This window comes from Hyperolius riggenbachi, chromosome 10 (genome assembly GCF_040937935.1).
Source record: "Hyperolius riggenbachi isolate aHypRig1 chromosome 10, aHypRig1.pri, whole genome shotgun sequence".
In the NCBI taxonomy this organism is placed as follows: Eukaryota; Metazoa; Chordata; class Amphibia; order Anura; family Hyperoliidae; genus Hyperolius; species Hyperolius riggenbachi.
In genome coordinates, this window is record NC_090655.1 from 250003952 (window position 1) to 250019873 (window position 15922).

The window sequence follows — 15922 nt, forward strand, 5'->3', positions numbered from 1 at the left end:
GGGCTAGTGCTCTTGCCTTGCAGCGCTGGGATGGAGGTGTAGGGGCTAGCACTCTTGCCTTGCAGTGCTGGGACAGAGGTGTAGGGGCTAGTGCTCTTGCCTTGCAGTGCTGGGACAGAGGTGTAGGGGCTAGTGCTCTTGCCTTGCAGCGCTGGGAAGGAGGTGTAGTGGCAAGTGCTCTTGCCTTGCAGCGCTGGGATGGAGGTGTAGCGGCTAGTGCTCTTCCCTTGCAGTGTTGGGATGGAGGTGTAGCGGCTAGCACTCTTGCCTTGCAGCGCTGGGATGGAGGTGTAGGGGTTAGTGCTCTTGCCTTGCAGCGCTGGAATGGAGGTGTAGCGGCTACCCCGCTCCTGCCTTGCAGCCCTGGCTGCCTTAATTTAATCTACATACAGTTAACTTAAAGAGGCACTGTATTGACATATAGTAAAAATTATTCAGGATACCCACTTTGACGTTATTATCCTAGTTCCAGCATCAGCAGCACTTCTTATTTCAATTGTACAGGACTCAAGCCATGGGTCCTGCATGGAAGATACTTTCCTCCCATCTTTGGCTTTAACAGCAGGGGAAAGAGTCCAGGGTAGTTTGCAACCCAGGGTTGCATGTCCTTTAGTTTAGTTGTTCAGTTGCCCCAGACTCTGGAATGGAAAGATTGGGCGGGCCTTTTCATTCCCTCCCCAGGGCTAGTCTTGGGATAGGCTCAGCTAAACAGAGGGGTTAATGTTGTTGCAGGAGGGGATATATCTGTCTTTGTAGGTGTGGTGCAGCTCAGGGGTGGAGTCTGTCTGAGCAGGTGTGCTGTAGCTCAGGGTGGAGTCTGTCTGAGCAGGTGTGCTGCAGCTCAGGGGTGGAGTCTGTCTGAGCAGGTGTGCTGTAGCTCAGGATGGAGTCTGTCTGAGCAGGTGTGCTGCAGCTCAGGGGTGGAGTCTGTCTGAGCGGGTGTGCTGCAGCTCAGGGGTGGAGTCAGTCTGAGCGGGTGTGTTGCAGCTCAGGGGTGGAGTCTGTCTGAGAGGGTGTGCTGCAGCTCAGGGGTGGAGTCTTTCTGAGCGGGTGTGCTGCAGCTCAGGGGTGGAGTCTGTCTGAGAGGGTGTGCTGCAGCTCAGGGGTGGAGTCTGTCTGAGCAGGTGTGCTGCAGCTCAGGAATGGAGGCTGTCTGAGCAGGTGTGCTGCAGCTCAGGGGTGGAGTCTGTCTGAGCAGGTGTGCTGCAACTCAGAAGTGGAGACTGTCTGAGCAGGTGTGCTGCAGCTCAGGGGTGGAGTCTGTCTGAGCAGGTGTGTTGCAGGTCAGGGTGGAGTCTTTCTGAGCGGGTGTGCTGCAGCTTAGGGGTGGAGTCTGTCTGAGCAGGTGTGCTGCAGCTCAGGGGTGGAGTCAGTCTGAGCGGGTGTGGTGCAGCTCAGTGGTGGAGTGTGTTTGAGCAGGTCTGCTGCATTATCTGTATATTGGTATGTAACCCCGCCCTGCCAGTGATGTTTAGCCTGGGTTATATAGTTACGCAGCCTTCATCCAAAGTACTCTAGGACACCAGGTGTCGAAACACACAACAAACATTACACAGTGATGTCATCTCTTATGATAAATTTAAAGAGACTCTGTAACATTAAAAAGATCCCCTGGGGGGTACTCACCTCGGGTGGGGGAAGCCTCCGGATCCTAATGAGGCTTCCTACGCCGTCCTCTGTCCCACGGGGGTCTCGCCGCAGCCCTCCGAACAGCCGGCGACTGTGCCGACTGTCAGTTCAATATTTACCTTTGCTGGCTCCAGCGGGGGCGCTGTGGCGGCTTTCCGTTCCGAACTACACGGAAATACCCGATCTCATTCGGGTCCGCTCTACTGCGCAGGCGCAGGAAACTTGCGCCTGCGCAGTAGAGCAGATCCGACGGCGATCGTGTATTTCCGTGTAGTTCGGAGCCGACAGCCGTCAGAGCGCCTGCACAGGAGCCAGGAAGGTAAATATTGACGTCACCGCAGCACGGACTCCACAGAGGGCTGCAGCGAGACCCCTGACGGATGGAGGACGACGTGGGAAGCCTCATTAGGATCCGGAGGCTTCCCCCACCCGAGGTGAGTACCCCCCAGGGGATCTTTTCATGTTACAGATCCTCTTTAAGTATGTAAATCAGGACGAGGACAGATTTTACAATGGGTAAACACTGGCTAGAGGAATATTTGGGGGGGGAAGCAGATTTATTAATTAATCTAGATTCAGAAAGAGTTCTTCTTCTTTAATTGGTTACCTACAACACTGGCCTTAGACTATGGTAGGAATTAGATTGTGAGACCCTCTGAGGGACAGTTAAGTAACAAGACAATATACTCTGTACAGCGCTATGGAAGATGCCCGCTATAAAACTACTAAATAGGCCCAATATTATTAATCTTGTAATAGACATAAAGTGAGATTAAAAAAGAAATGCTCTTTATCTCCCACACCAGGTTTTCCTGGGGGTGTAAAACTACTGATACTAAATTAAGTCTGTACAAAAGAAAAAAGAGAAACAACATGAAAGATTCAGGGGAACTAAACAGTCCATACCAAGAAATATGAACACAGGAAGCCTTTGTTTCTTGAATCCACACAAAAGGCTGACTGATCAAAGTCAAACAGACAGCAGGCTATCATCATTAATAAATCTACACACATATGTACATAAAAATATAAAATATGCATCAGTAGACATGTGTTTTCTGATGTCTATATAGATGTTGTTTTTGCGTGTAACATTTCCCACATTCTGAGCAGGAAAAAGGCCTCTCACTTGTGTGACTTCTCTGAGGCATAAGATCATTTGCTTTGTGACTGTAACTTTTCCCACCCTCTGAACGTGCAAAAGGATGCCCTGCTGTGTGACTTTTCTGAGAGCTGAGCAGCTTCTCTTTCCACTGGAAGTACTGCAAGCTCTCTGCAGAGGGAAAGGGATCCTCACCTGTGTGACTTCTTTGGTGTGTAAGGAGAGTACCCTTCTGCGCGAAACGTTTCCCACACTCTGAGCAGGAATAGGGACGTTCACCTGTGTGACTCCTCTGGTGTATGAGGAGGTATGCTTTTTTAGTGAAAGATTTGTCGCACTCTAAACAGGCAAACGGTTTCCTCCCGCTGTGAACTTTCATGTGTTCATTGAGATTGCTTTTCAGCGCAAACGATCTGCCACACTCGTAACAGGGAAAAGGCTTCTCCCCGGTGTGCACCCTCTGGTGCCTTATGAGGTAGGATTTGAATATGAAGGATTTCCCACACTCCGAACAGAAAAAGATCTCCCCGCCGGTGTGAAGTCTCCGATGTACAGAAAGCTCAGACTTCGATCTGAAATAGATCCCACACTCAGAACATAACAATGACCTCTGGGCTTCATGAAGTTTCAGATGCTGGACAAGGGAACATTTCTGACTAAAGCATTTCCCACACTCTGGACAGGAATATGGCTGATGGTCAGAGGGAGGCTTCTGCAGCAGGAATACCCCAGCTTTCTGTGTAACTGTTCCACCTCTGTGTGTGATGATATGCGGTCCTGCGGAGGAAGATGCCTTAGAAAATAATAGGTTGGGCGATCTTTCAGAAGTCAGACGTCTTGGATGGGAATTGGGGGCAATCGCTGGCGACTTATCACGGGATTGCTTACAATGAGAGGGATTTGCAGTTATTTCCGCAGAGTACCATCTCTGGTGTATATTTCCAGGAACGGCTCCGTTTTCTCCCGCTGTATCCTGTGTAGATGGGATAAGAGGTCTGTCTGAGGGCTTCCTGACATCACGTACATCTGCTGAGAAAAAATTATTTATTACTTGATGGATTGTTCCTAACTGAATATAAAACATAAATTACTGTCAGTACAGGTAGTCCCAGTTAACAAATGAAATAAGGACTGAAGCGTCGTTCTTAACCTGTGTCATCTCTATCCCCTGCATCTCCCTTTGCCATCCTATGTCCCCCATCTGTGTTAGCTCTGCCCCCCATGCCACCACTGTGTCCCTCTGTGCCTCCAGTGTCCCCCTTTGTGCCACTTCTTCCCCCCCCCCCCCTGTGCCTCCACTGTGTCCCTCTGTGCCACCTCTGTTCGCCTGTGTCTCCACTGTATCCCTCTGTCCACCCATGTGCTTTAAGTGTCCCCATCTGTGCCTCACCTGCTCCCACGGTGCCCATCTTTGCCACCTCTGTCCTTCCAGTGTCCCTTTTTGTTGTTCTGTACCTTCAGTGTGTCCCTCTGTGCTACTTCTGTACCCCTGTGCCACCTTTCACCGCCTCTGCCAACTTTAGTCTCCCTCTTTTTGCCCCTCACCGTACCTCCTGTGTTCCCTCCCTCCCCCCCCCCCGTGTCACCTTCTGTCTTCCTATGCCCTTTCTGTCCCCCTCTGTGCCTCCATTAGTCCCCCTGTGCCTCTCCTTGGTGGCGTTAGTGCCATCCCTCCTGTGCAGTAGCCATGCGTCTCTTACCTTTTTACTGACCCCACTGGAGCCCAGCACTGTGTGTCCATCCTATCCGCTCATTTCTCCCTTTAGTGCTCTGCACTTAATCATGTGACACGCAGGAAGAGATGCTGGGCACTAGAGGAAGAGGTGAGCAGTGACAGGAGGATGCACAGTGCTGGACTTCAGGATGGAGGTCAGAGAAGCGCTGCCTCTGCTGTGGCTATACTCTGCTTTATAGATTGAGGTTCAGGAAACACAGGAGGGGGTGAGCACTGGGACAGCGGGGGCCGGAGGGATTGAAGTTGCTCTCTCTGATTATGTATGGGTTTCCTCCGGGCACTCCAGTTTCCTCATACATCCCATACATGTACAAGTTTATTGAAGTTTGTTTCCCCTGAATTTCGCCTAGACTACACTGGCATAGGACTATGGTAATAATTCGATTGTGAGCTCCTCTGAGGGAAAGATACTGACAAGACTAGATATACTCTGTAAAAGTGCTGCGGAACATGTCAGTGCTATATAAATAATAAGTAATAATAAACAGACGACTCATGTAAGATCTTCATGCAAAAAGTTTTTCAATCACCTACTGTATATAGTAATATATATCGTATATACTCGCATATAAGCCGGCCCGCATTTAAGCCGAGGTCCCCACTTTTCCCTCAGAAACCAGAAAAAACGTGATTGACTCGTGTATAAGCCCCCTCCCCAGTATAGCTCCCTCCACAGTAGCCAGATGTGCCTCCAGTACAAGTCAGCCCCTCCCCACAGCCATATGTGCCCTAAGGATGATACAGCTGTGTCTTAAGACGCCACTAGACAGCATCATAGATACGAAACACAGCGATTGCCACATAGGACGAATACCCCATCATTGCACTGCTGACACGCTGCTTGCACGCTCCACTCCACAAGCCAGGGGATACAGGTAGTCTTGAGCAGCACACTCTTTACACCGTGCTGCAGGAAATGGGAGACACAGACACAGTAGGGCACCAACTGGCAAGAGTAAGATCACTAGAACACAAGCCTTATGCTCCTCTGACAGTAACAAAACTTGCTCCTCTGACTCACATATAAGCTGAGGCAGTAACATTTTATCACATTTTTTGTGCTGAAAAATTAGGCTTATACGCGAATATATAAGGTACTGCTAGAGTACAGGACACTCATACCATGTACCATGCAGCCTAACGATACCGATCCTATAGTCTACGCTGAATGTGGAGAAGTAACCACATAGACAGCAGCTGTACGGGGTCCATCCACATGTACGCACAATCTCAATTACAGGGTGAATGCACACAATGCATACATTGTTAAGCTGTACACGCACGCAAGATTAAACTCAACAACTGCCTCTGCCAAGCATTTAGCGCATGTACAGCGGCCCTCCGACGCTTCAGCCAGCAACTAGCCTGGCGGATCAACTCGGCTGAGAGTACTGACCTCCATACTCAACCCGCCCACTGCCTGGCGCACCTCCTGCGCAGCTTAATCGGCCCTCCTTCCCTCACATAACAGCACAACACGTCTGTACAGCCCTGCAATGTTGCCCAAGTGATCGAGTATTCCTCAAGCCAAATACTTTTTTGTTTTTGTTTTAATACTCTTTAAAACTCAGTTTTTCAGAGAGCCTTGGCATTAGCAAGGGCTCATGGGAGCTCAGTCTGGGCATAAGGAAGGGGAGGTATTACTAGCCAGAGATTTCAGAGGCAAAGGGGAGGAGGGGGGGAGGAGGGAGGAGGAGGGGGGATTAGGTTTTTTTCACAGAAGATCCAGATAAGCTTGCCGGTTTGTAATGTTTACAAACAACATGGCTGCTGTCTTTGTATCACAGGAAGAAATAATCATATTCTATTGAAGCTGTTTTCAGCTAGATTTGCTGTGTAAACTATCTAAACTTTAGATAAGATATATAGACAAGTTACTTGTTATAGTTAGTTTTTCATCTCGGATCCGCTTTAAGTCTTTAGTGGAATCACAGTTCAAGTTTCGCCAATCCCTGGCACAACAAGCCTATCTCAGTGTGGAGAATCTCCCCGATCCCAGTCACCTTATTAGCGTCGCACCTTGCCATTTTGTTGGTGGGTGATTAGTTTATCAGGCAGCATTTTTCTGGCTGACGTTTCTTGAGATCGGTGTTATTTGAACTGGTTGTATTGACCACATACAGTATGAACGTCTGAAAAATGGGATTCTGATTCTATATTGGTGTGATTTGCCTTCTAAAAACAGAAGGAAACTTGCAATAGTTCAGCTTTAAGTGAACATTTGTGGTTACCCACAATGCACTGCTACTGAATATGCAAATTATCTCTTTATGCCCCTGTAAGCCAGGCAAGCATCCAGAACCGCTGGTGTATAGCAAGCATATAGCTTTAAAATTGTACACAGCTGCATTAACCACACATGTAGACAGCCTGTTTCGGACTTTTGGTCCTCATCAGTACATGGCAGGGATTGATATAGCTGTATGGGATAGGGCTTGGACCAGTACAATAGAGTAACCAAGTAGCTCGGGGTGACTCAAACCACTAGGAATGGATAGGGGGCTTAAAGAGACCGAAAAGCCCTCCTACTAAATAGCAGTGCTTGGTGTGATTCTATACTATTAACCGTGTGTGTGTAGCTTTTCCTGTTTCATGTAGCCGTGAAATGCACGTCAGGCCATTCGCTGTTATACGCGGAAAAGGCGAGTGAACATCATTTTTAACTCCCAGGACAGCTCAATAGCATCATCTTTTTACATTTAAGGGTCAATTACAGGCAGTATTCTTCTACTTCAAGCCCTGGCAAGCAGCAGAAAATGGAAGGCAGATAAAGACTCTCCTAATTATACTTAATTGCCCAGAAGCTAAAATCAAACAAACCCATTCTACATTGGGGGGGGGGGGATGTTTCAAACAGATAAGATTAGTCACACTTGATGAACTTCACACCAGCCTTGGATAATGGCAGTGAAAAGGAAGCAGAGGGTGTTAACTTTTCAAACAAGGCACTCCTTTCAGCTATTTGACACCAGGAGCTTCTAAGAATCCTTTAAAGTTTAAACCATGACAAAATTCATGAGTATATCAAGTTATACTGAGGAATGGAGATGGTTTAATTATTCCCATTAATGGAAACTAATCACCACCTACATAATAAACATACAATAAAGTACGGCCCTTTTTGGCTCACCTAGTTTTGCTGTTCCTGATTCGCTGATAAATATGATGTCATCGTCTTCTATATACAGCAAATCACCACCCACGTCTGTTGTGACTTTGACTTCATCCTCTTTGTTTCTATCAGTCTGTTCTTCACTCTAAACTCAGGAAAGATCACATTGTGCTCAGGTGAGAGTACAAGAAACAGTGAAATGTCTTATAGTTCGGGAGAACGTTTGAGAAGCAATTAACTGAATATTATCAAAATCCATCTCATCTGTGAAATGTGGAGAGTTTTACCCGGGGAGAAAATATTCCTAGACTATATTGCAAAATATAACTCCCTGATCTCAGCTCTGCACCTACCTGATGATGGGGGGGAATGGTGGGATCCTCCAGTGAACAGTCCTGGGTATAAAGAGGACCTGTACATCGCTCTGGTGAGTTTCTGTTACTGGAGACATCTGTAGGAAACACACACACACTGAATTACATGATCTTTATGTATTTATCAGATGATGGGGGGGGGGGGGATCTAGATGGACCCTCCATACTGCTCTCTGCTTTACAAGAAGTGAAAGTCTCCTCTTACCCGGTGATGTGAGGGAAGGATGATTCTTCATCATGGTGTCCTTGTAGAGGTCCTTGTGTCCTTCTATATACTCCCACTCCTCCATAGAGAAACAGACTGTGACATCTTCACACCGTATAGGAACCTGACACACACAATGATTCAGTTTCCACCCAAACACACCCCTTGCTGTTACTAGATAATGTCCCATAATTCCCAGCACCGCTCACCTCTCCTGTCAGCAGCTCCATCATCTTCTTGATAACTTGCAAAACCTTCTTCTCCTTGTTTCTCTCAGGTGTGAGGCTGTGAGGTGGGGTCTCTGTGGTGGGTGGTGGGCCATGGAAACAGCTTGTGGGTGTCAAAAGAGCACCAGATCCCTTCTTCACTATTTCAAAGTCCTGTATAAAATGTGACATTTATTACTCTATATATTCTAAGCATTCTTCTCCTCTTTCCATTCAGATATGTGTTATGTTATTATAGAAAAGAGTGATGACAAGACCCTCCCAGGGTCCTCCTCAACTCTCCTGTCAGGTTTGTGTTTATTATTAGAGATAAGTGATGTCATGTGACCTCCCAGCATCCTCTTCACCTCTCTGGTGAGCTGTATATTTTATTAATAGAGACAAAAGTGATGTCGTGTGACCTCCCAGAATCCTCCTCTCCTCTCCAGACAGGTGTGTGTTTTACTAATAGAGATAAGAGTGATGTAACGTGTCCTCCCAGGATCCTCCTCTCCAGTCAGGTGTGTGTTTTACTAACAGGGATAAGACTGAAGTCACGTGACCTCCCAGAATCCTCCTCACCTCTCCGGTCAGGTGTGTGTTTTACTAACAGGGATAAGACTGAAGTCATGTGACCTCCCAGAATCCTCCACTCAGGTGTGTGTTTTACTAATAGAGATAAGAGTGATGTCATGTGTCCTCCCAGAATCCTCCTCTCCAGTCATGTGTGTTTTACTAATAGAGATAAGAGTGATGTCATGTGACCTCCCAGAATCCTCCTCACCTCTCCAGTCAGCAGATAGATGATCTCCAGGGTGAGGTTGAATATCCTCTCGGTCATGTGACTCTGGTTCTCATCCATCCTCAGTGCTGTGGTCATGTGATGTCTTCTCTGTAGAGGGATAATAAGGTGAGAATTACCTGTACTGCAGGACATTGGACTGTGCTGTACACTCAAGATAGCAGAGATTGCCCATTTTGCCATGCAAAGTCAGTCTTATTTCTAAATGTGGCTATTTGCGGTGCTATTCACAATGAAAGCCACATGAGTAGATTTGGGAATATGGTAAGGCAGCCACAGAATGTAGCTCATAGTGCAGTGTACTCAGCACTCTACAACAGCAAGAAGATGTGTGCTTCACCAAGCTGAACCTGACTCATGTGGCTGATGGGTGGGCCTCCCTGGGTGGTGGCAAACTTGGCGTAAACCGTCTGTGCCTGCCCCCCCCCCATTCATTACGTGGGAGGTGCCCTGAGCTATGACAGGCTTGGGGCGCCCTGCATTGCTCCCCTTTCTCAGTGGTGTTCCAAGTTGCACTAATTTTGCAGATGTGCATACCGACACAGATGGCCGCTATGCGTTACATGGTAGGTACCTATCCTTTTGGGGGGGGGCTCATTCTGGCAGTGGCCATGCTGGGGAAGGGGGGTGGTGTAGCTGTGGCTCTCCCTGTCAGAGGCCATGCTGAAGGGGGGGGGGGGTGCAGCTGTGGCTCTCCTTGGCAGTGCCCATGTTGGGGGGTGCCCCCCAGTTGCATCTGCAGCACTTCTGAGCAGTGAGAGGGCTTGGGGCTCTGTTCATGCTGCTCTGCACTCTTGGGGGCATTGGAAGCTTACTTGCGGCACCCATATTAATGTGTAAAATGTTTTGCGTAAACTTACCCCCGCAGAGCCACATTTTGCAGTGTAGTTAGTGTAAGGCTCTGCATATTTTGGCAAAGGAGAGCAAATGCAAATTTGCACAAGCTGAGCCCTTAATTGAGACGATCAAGCTAAGTTTGGAGCCAGATGAGTCCGGTTCAGCTTAGAGATGCCCACATCTTGTTGTTGTTTCAGTACTCAGAACTCTGCACAATGTCAGTGTAGCACCCCAGGAGACTGAGCAATAGTTCCTATTATTGTAGACAGTAAACGAGAGGACAGGATAGAAACACAGATGAGGATGTGGTGACAGATGCTGGGTGAGTGTAGGGTCTGTTGAGGTCAGTATTAGGGTAGAGAATGGCTGTATATTGCTGCCATGTTTGTTACTGGGATGTCATGGGGGCTGATTTGCTCCTGGGGTCTGTCATGAAAATCAGGTCTTTCACTGGGGGAAACATGCTGTTTAATTATGTCACTTGGGGGACAAAACTGCCTAACAAGATCTAACATTGCTAGAACAGTTTATTGTGGAAAATACTACATACCATATATCCTCGACGTCTGAAATGGCTGCTTGCATAGTAGTTAGGGGCTTCACTTTTTTCTTTGCTTAGGGGGAAAAGGTCCACAAATGCAGTGTTCTCTCCAGAAATGTTTTCCAGCCAGGTGGCATGAAAAAGTAGCCAGGTGGGGCAAGATGAGAGTATACAGAACAGGTTCTTCTCTGCACAACTCTGTTACTCTCTTACAGCAGAGGAGGCGGTGAGCCGATGACAGACGGGTTCTTACAAAAACTAGCCGGGTGGAGCACCCAGATAAAAAGGCCTGGGGAGAACACTGAAAATGTGGACCTACAGTGATGTGAAAAACTATTTGCCCCCTTCCTGATTTCTTATTCTTTTGCATGTTTGTCACACTTAAATGTTTCTGCTCATCAAAAACCATTAACTATTAGTCAAAGATAGCATAATTGAACACAAAATGCAGTTTTAAATGATGGTTCTTATTATGTAGTGAGAAAAAAAACCTCCAAATCTACATGGCCCTGTGTGAAAAAGAAATTGCCCCCTGAACCTAATAACTGGTTGGGCCACCCTTAGCAGCAATAACTGCAATCAAGCGTTTGCGTAACTTGCAACAAGTCTTTTACAGCGCTCTGGAGGAATTTTGGCCCACTCATCTTTGCAGAATTGTTGTAATTATCCCTTTAAAGGACACCTGAGATCTAGAAAAAAATATACTGTATATATCATACCTGGGGCTTCCTCCAGCCCCCTTCATGCTTATTGCCTCCTTCTCCGCCTCCTAGATCCTCCGCTAGGTGGGCTGGCAATTCAGTCAGTCAGGAGGAACTGCGCATAGGCAGCTTGTCCATGCGTGCGCCCCCCTCACCAGGAGCGTTCTGCGCCTGTGCAGTACTACTGTGCCTGCGCTGACTGACCAGGCCGCCTAGCGGAGGATCCATCCGGCCTGGGGGGACCGATTAGCCTAAAGAGGGCTGGAGGAAGCCCCAGGTATATATATATTTTTTTTAATCTCAGGTACACTTTAAATACATACACATCTACATTATGCAGACATAATTGGTGCGTAAACTGCATCTACCTAGCCATAAGACCTGGAGAATTCATATGTATGATATAATTAAAGGGCATCACCCAGAGCTGCTGGTTTATAGTCCAGCCACATAGTCCCTATTACATAGAATCACTCCTCCATCTTCCATGCAGCTACTGCCCTCATCATGACAAGCTATTTATCCTGCCCATCATTGCTATACAGCAGGGAGGGGAAACTGGGTGTAAATATAGATATAAACTCTTATTATTACCTCCTCCGCTGCCAGTCCCAACAATGTCTTCTCTCTACTTCCTCCAGCCCCAGCATTTCCGGTCTATAGACCGCCCCTATTCCTGCCTGCGCTTCACTATCACCATCTTGTGGCGAACGGAGGAACTGCAGCCATCGCTATACTGCTTTGTGCTGTTACCTATCTAGAGCTGTGTTTATTGCAGCATTTATTCATGAGTCTATTGCCCAAGTAGTACCCCCTAAGTACCATTGACACATGTATATTTGTTAGCAGTAATCTGTTGTGCATAGATGAGATGCTTTCTAAAGATTCCTTGATACTTTTGACAGACAACCATATTATATACAGGACTTATTCAGATTTGTTTACACAGTATATGATTTATCATTGCTATCGTGTCTATAAAGAATTACATTTGATGAGGTTAAGTACCCCATAGTGACAGTTGCTACTAAAGTAGGCCCCTGGGGTATGCATACCACATTAAGATATACTTTGCATGGATAGTATACAGGTAGGTAGAACCTCATATTACATAGAAGGGGTAAGATTGTACAATCAATATTGCATAATTAGTGGGCACCTTAAAGCACACGTGAAGTGAGAGGGATATGGAGGCTGCCATATTTATTTCCTTATAAACAATACCAGTTGCCCGGCAGTCCTCTTGGCCTGCAGTCATTTCTGAATCCCACACCTGAAACAAGCATGCAGCTAATGCAGTCAGGACAGTCAGGCAATGTGCAAATAAATATGGCAGCCTCCATATCCCTGTCACTTCAGGTGTGCTGTACGTGAAGTGACATATATCGTGTTCCCTGGAGCAGGATTGTGGGACAGTGCTCGGATTACATAGTTTAGCACACTTAGGGCCCATTTACACATAGAAGTGCTTTTCTGAGTGCTTTGTGATTGATTAGCGCTTTTTAAAAATCATTCCCATTCTTTTTCATTAAAGTAAAAATCACATAAAAATCGCAGTGCATAAGGGGTGATTTTTACAGCGATTTTAATGAAAGTGAATGGGAGTTATTTTTAAGAAGCACTCAGAAATCACTCAGCAATCACAAGCACTCAGCAAGCGCTCAGAAAAGAGCTTATAGTGTGGATCCGGCCTTAGGGCTCTATTGACAAAACTTCTCATAAATGACTTATTTATCAGCTGACCTAACTGATAAAAATAACCTTTTTAGTACATTTACAAGCAAAACAATCACTCAAAGTAAGTATTCCTGATTAACTTCATTTCAATATTGCTTTTCTTACCTTAATTAAATCATATTTGTGCTCTTTGGAAGCTTAAAAATGTAACATAGATAAAGGTGAAAACAGAGGAAAAAAGGTGAAAAAGCTTTGTGAATCAGGCCCTCATTCACACTATGAGCGCTTTCGTTTTTTTTAAGCACTGGCGATTTTAGAAATTGCCCTAAAAGCACTTGTGCGATCATTTCCTATGAGAGTGTTCACATGTGCGCATTTCAATTTTATTAAAATCGAAACACGCTACATGTACCATTTTCTGAACGCTTTGGTTCAATGGAAGGTATAGGGAAATCGCAAAGCGCTTGAAAAAGTGCTTTGTCTAGCGATTTCCCCAGCGCTTTTATGAATAAATACATTGTATTTATTCTTTTCCAGGTCAAAGAAATCACTTCCTGACTTCCATCATGAAGTGAAAATCGTAATCGCTCAGCAAAAGCGCTTAGAAAAGCTCTTACAAAAGGTCAGTAAATCGCTCAGCGCTTGCGATAGTGCTGGTGATTTATAATGTAAACAAGACCTTAGTTGATATTTTTGTCATCGTACTTAACCTCCCTAGCGGTATGGACAGAAATGTCCGTTCAAAAAAACATGCTGTGAACAGTATAAACATGCATACACATCAATACTCTCCTGCACTGTATACTAGACCCTTGCTTGACACATTTTGGCAAGTTACAGGAAAAAAAAAGTTTTAAAAATAAATTTTATCACTGTTTGCACAGAAATCCTGGGGAAATTGAACGCTGGGAAGGTTAATACATCACCTATGCCCCCAATAATGACCTTCTCCCTCTACCCTTCCCAGCTTTGTGTCTCCTGCCCCTTCATCCTATCCCTTTGTGTCCTTTTATGTTAAAATAGCACTTTATTTCTGTGGCTGTTGTAAAGATGAACAAAATATTGATGCAACAAAAGAAAAAAACTAAAAATAAAATAACATATAAAATAACAAAAACATTTTGCACTTAATAGTTTGGAATGTATATACCCTGGCTGCACACAGTTCAAGCCGGTTCATTACTAATATATTGTCTCAGCTATGTAAAATGGAACTATGGTTTACAAATTTTGATATTACATTTTTAAGACAACTCATATGAGACACAAACACATTGCTGAAGATTTCAAGGTATAGGCCTAAAGGTGGCCACTAACTATCCAATTTCTAGCAAAAAATCGGATTCGTTGTAAATAATCTCCGTTGATGGGCACAATCGATTACAAACTATCATAAAAAAAGGTCATCCGATTGGATTTTCGTCAAATCAAAATTTGGATTTTTCTTGTTGGTTGTGATAGATAGAAAGCAAAGATTGGCTCGTTGATGGTGTAGTGAACGATTTTTCTTCCGATCAGGATTTTCTGATTGATCAAACGATTTTTCGCTAGAAATTGGACCGTTAGTGGCCACGGCCACTAACAATCCAATTTTTAGCGCAAAATCGTTCGATAAATCAGAAAATTCTGATCAGAAGAAAAATCGTTCACTACACCATCAACTAACCAACTAGAAAAATCCAAATTTTGGTTTGACCAAAATCAAATCGGACAATTATTTTTATAATCGTTCATAATCGATTGTGCCCATCAATGGAGATTATTTACAACCAATCCAATCAGAATTTCTGATCACTCAAACGATTTTTCACTAAAAATTGGATCATTAGTGGCCACCTTAAGACAAACATATGTACAAACAGAAAATAGACACATGGTACACAATGATGAGAGATAAGAGTGATGAATTATGAACATGCTTCTTAACTTGGAATGGTCATTCGGCCATAGGCAAAATAATTCTGAGGAAGAGCATGCAGGTCATAACAGAGTGTACACAAATGCATCTTTAACTCCATTTCCAGCAGCATGGGGTGCACACAGCACCTATGTGTCCTCCTCCTCCTCCTCTTATTCCTCCTCCTCCTCCTCTTATTCCTCCTCCTCTTTTTAAGGACACGCGGACAGGGCCGGCCCTAGACTTTTTGCCGCCTGAGGCAAAATTAGAAAAAATCGCTGCCTATCCCCCCAGCCATAGGTGGGGGGGCCGCCGAGCTGGAGGGGTATCGGGCAGAAAGCGAGTATTGGGCCTAGCGGTGGGGAGGGGGGGGTCGGACCCCCCTCCCTCGGCTGGGTCCCCCGATCTGCGCTTTTCTCCAGCTTTAAAAAGTTAAGTACCAGCGTATGATTAAGAGGCAACGGGCAGGGATCACTCACCTCTTCCGCGTTCCAGCATGCGCTCCACTGACGTCACTTCCTGCAACGCCGCCTACTGTATTGTAAGTGGACGACGTTGCAGGAAGTGACGCCAGTGGAACTTTTTAAAGCTGGAGGAGGATTGCAGATCGGGGGACCCAGGCGAGGGAGGGGGGGGGACCCCCCTCCCCACCGCTAATCCCAACACCCCCTTTCTGGCTGCTACCCCTCCAGCTCGGCGGGCGGGCCCCCGCACCCATGGACAGGCGGGTGCCGCTTCCCAGATGTGCCGCCTGAGGCAAATGTTTCACCCCGCCTCATGAGCGGGCCGGCCCTGCACGCGGAGCCAGTCAGCCAATCAGGTGTGTAGGCCACTTTAAAAATCACAATTTGCCTTAAAAAACACAGGGTAACCAAAACAAAAAAAGGATGAACCAATCAAATAGCAAAGCGATAGTCACAAATTGCTAATCGCAATCGCTACCAAAACACTATGCATTTTATTCAAAACGCTATGAAAATCGCCAGAAAACGCTCATGAAATAGCAATTGCAATAGCGCTTTGCGACTTGTAGTGGGTTCCAGGTCTAACTCTGTTTACATGTAAGAGTGATGTGCAGTTACTCTGCAGGAGAATGAGGGGATT

General features: G+C 46.0%; 1 protein-coding gene across 1 annotated transcript; it reads right to left on the reverse strand.

Moving 5' to 3' along the window:
* Positions 1–2177: 2177 nt before the first annotated feature.
* Positions 2178–11877, reverse strand: LOC137535262 (zinc finger protein 154-like). Its single transcript, XM_068257080.1, has 7 exons — positions 11839–11877; positions 9148–9255; positions 8367–8537; positions 8158–8281; positions 7932–8029; positions 7597–7723; positions 2178–3757 (listed from the first exon to the last, which is right to left on the reverse strand). The coding sequence occupies exons 2-7, from the start codon at positions 9241–9243 to the stop codon at positions 2670–2672; spliced, it is 1704 nt and encodes a 567-aa protein (XP_068113181.1). The 5' UTR covers positions 9244–9255; positions 11839–11877; the 3' UTR covers positions 2178–2669.
* Positions 11878–15922: the final 4045 nt, after the last annotated feature.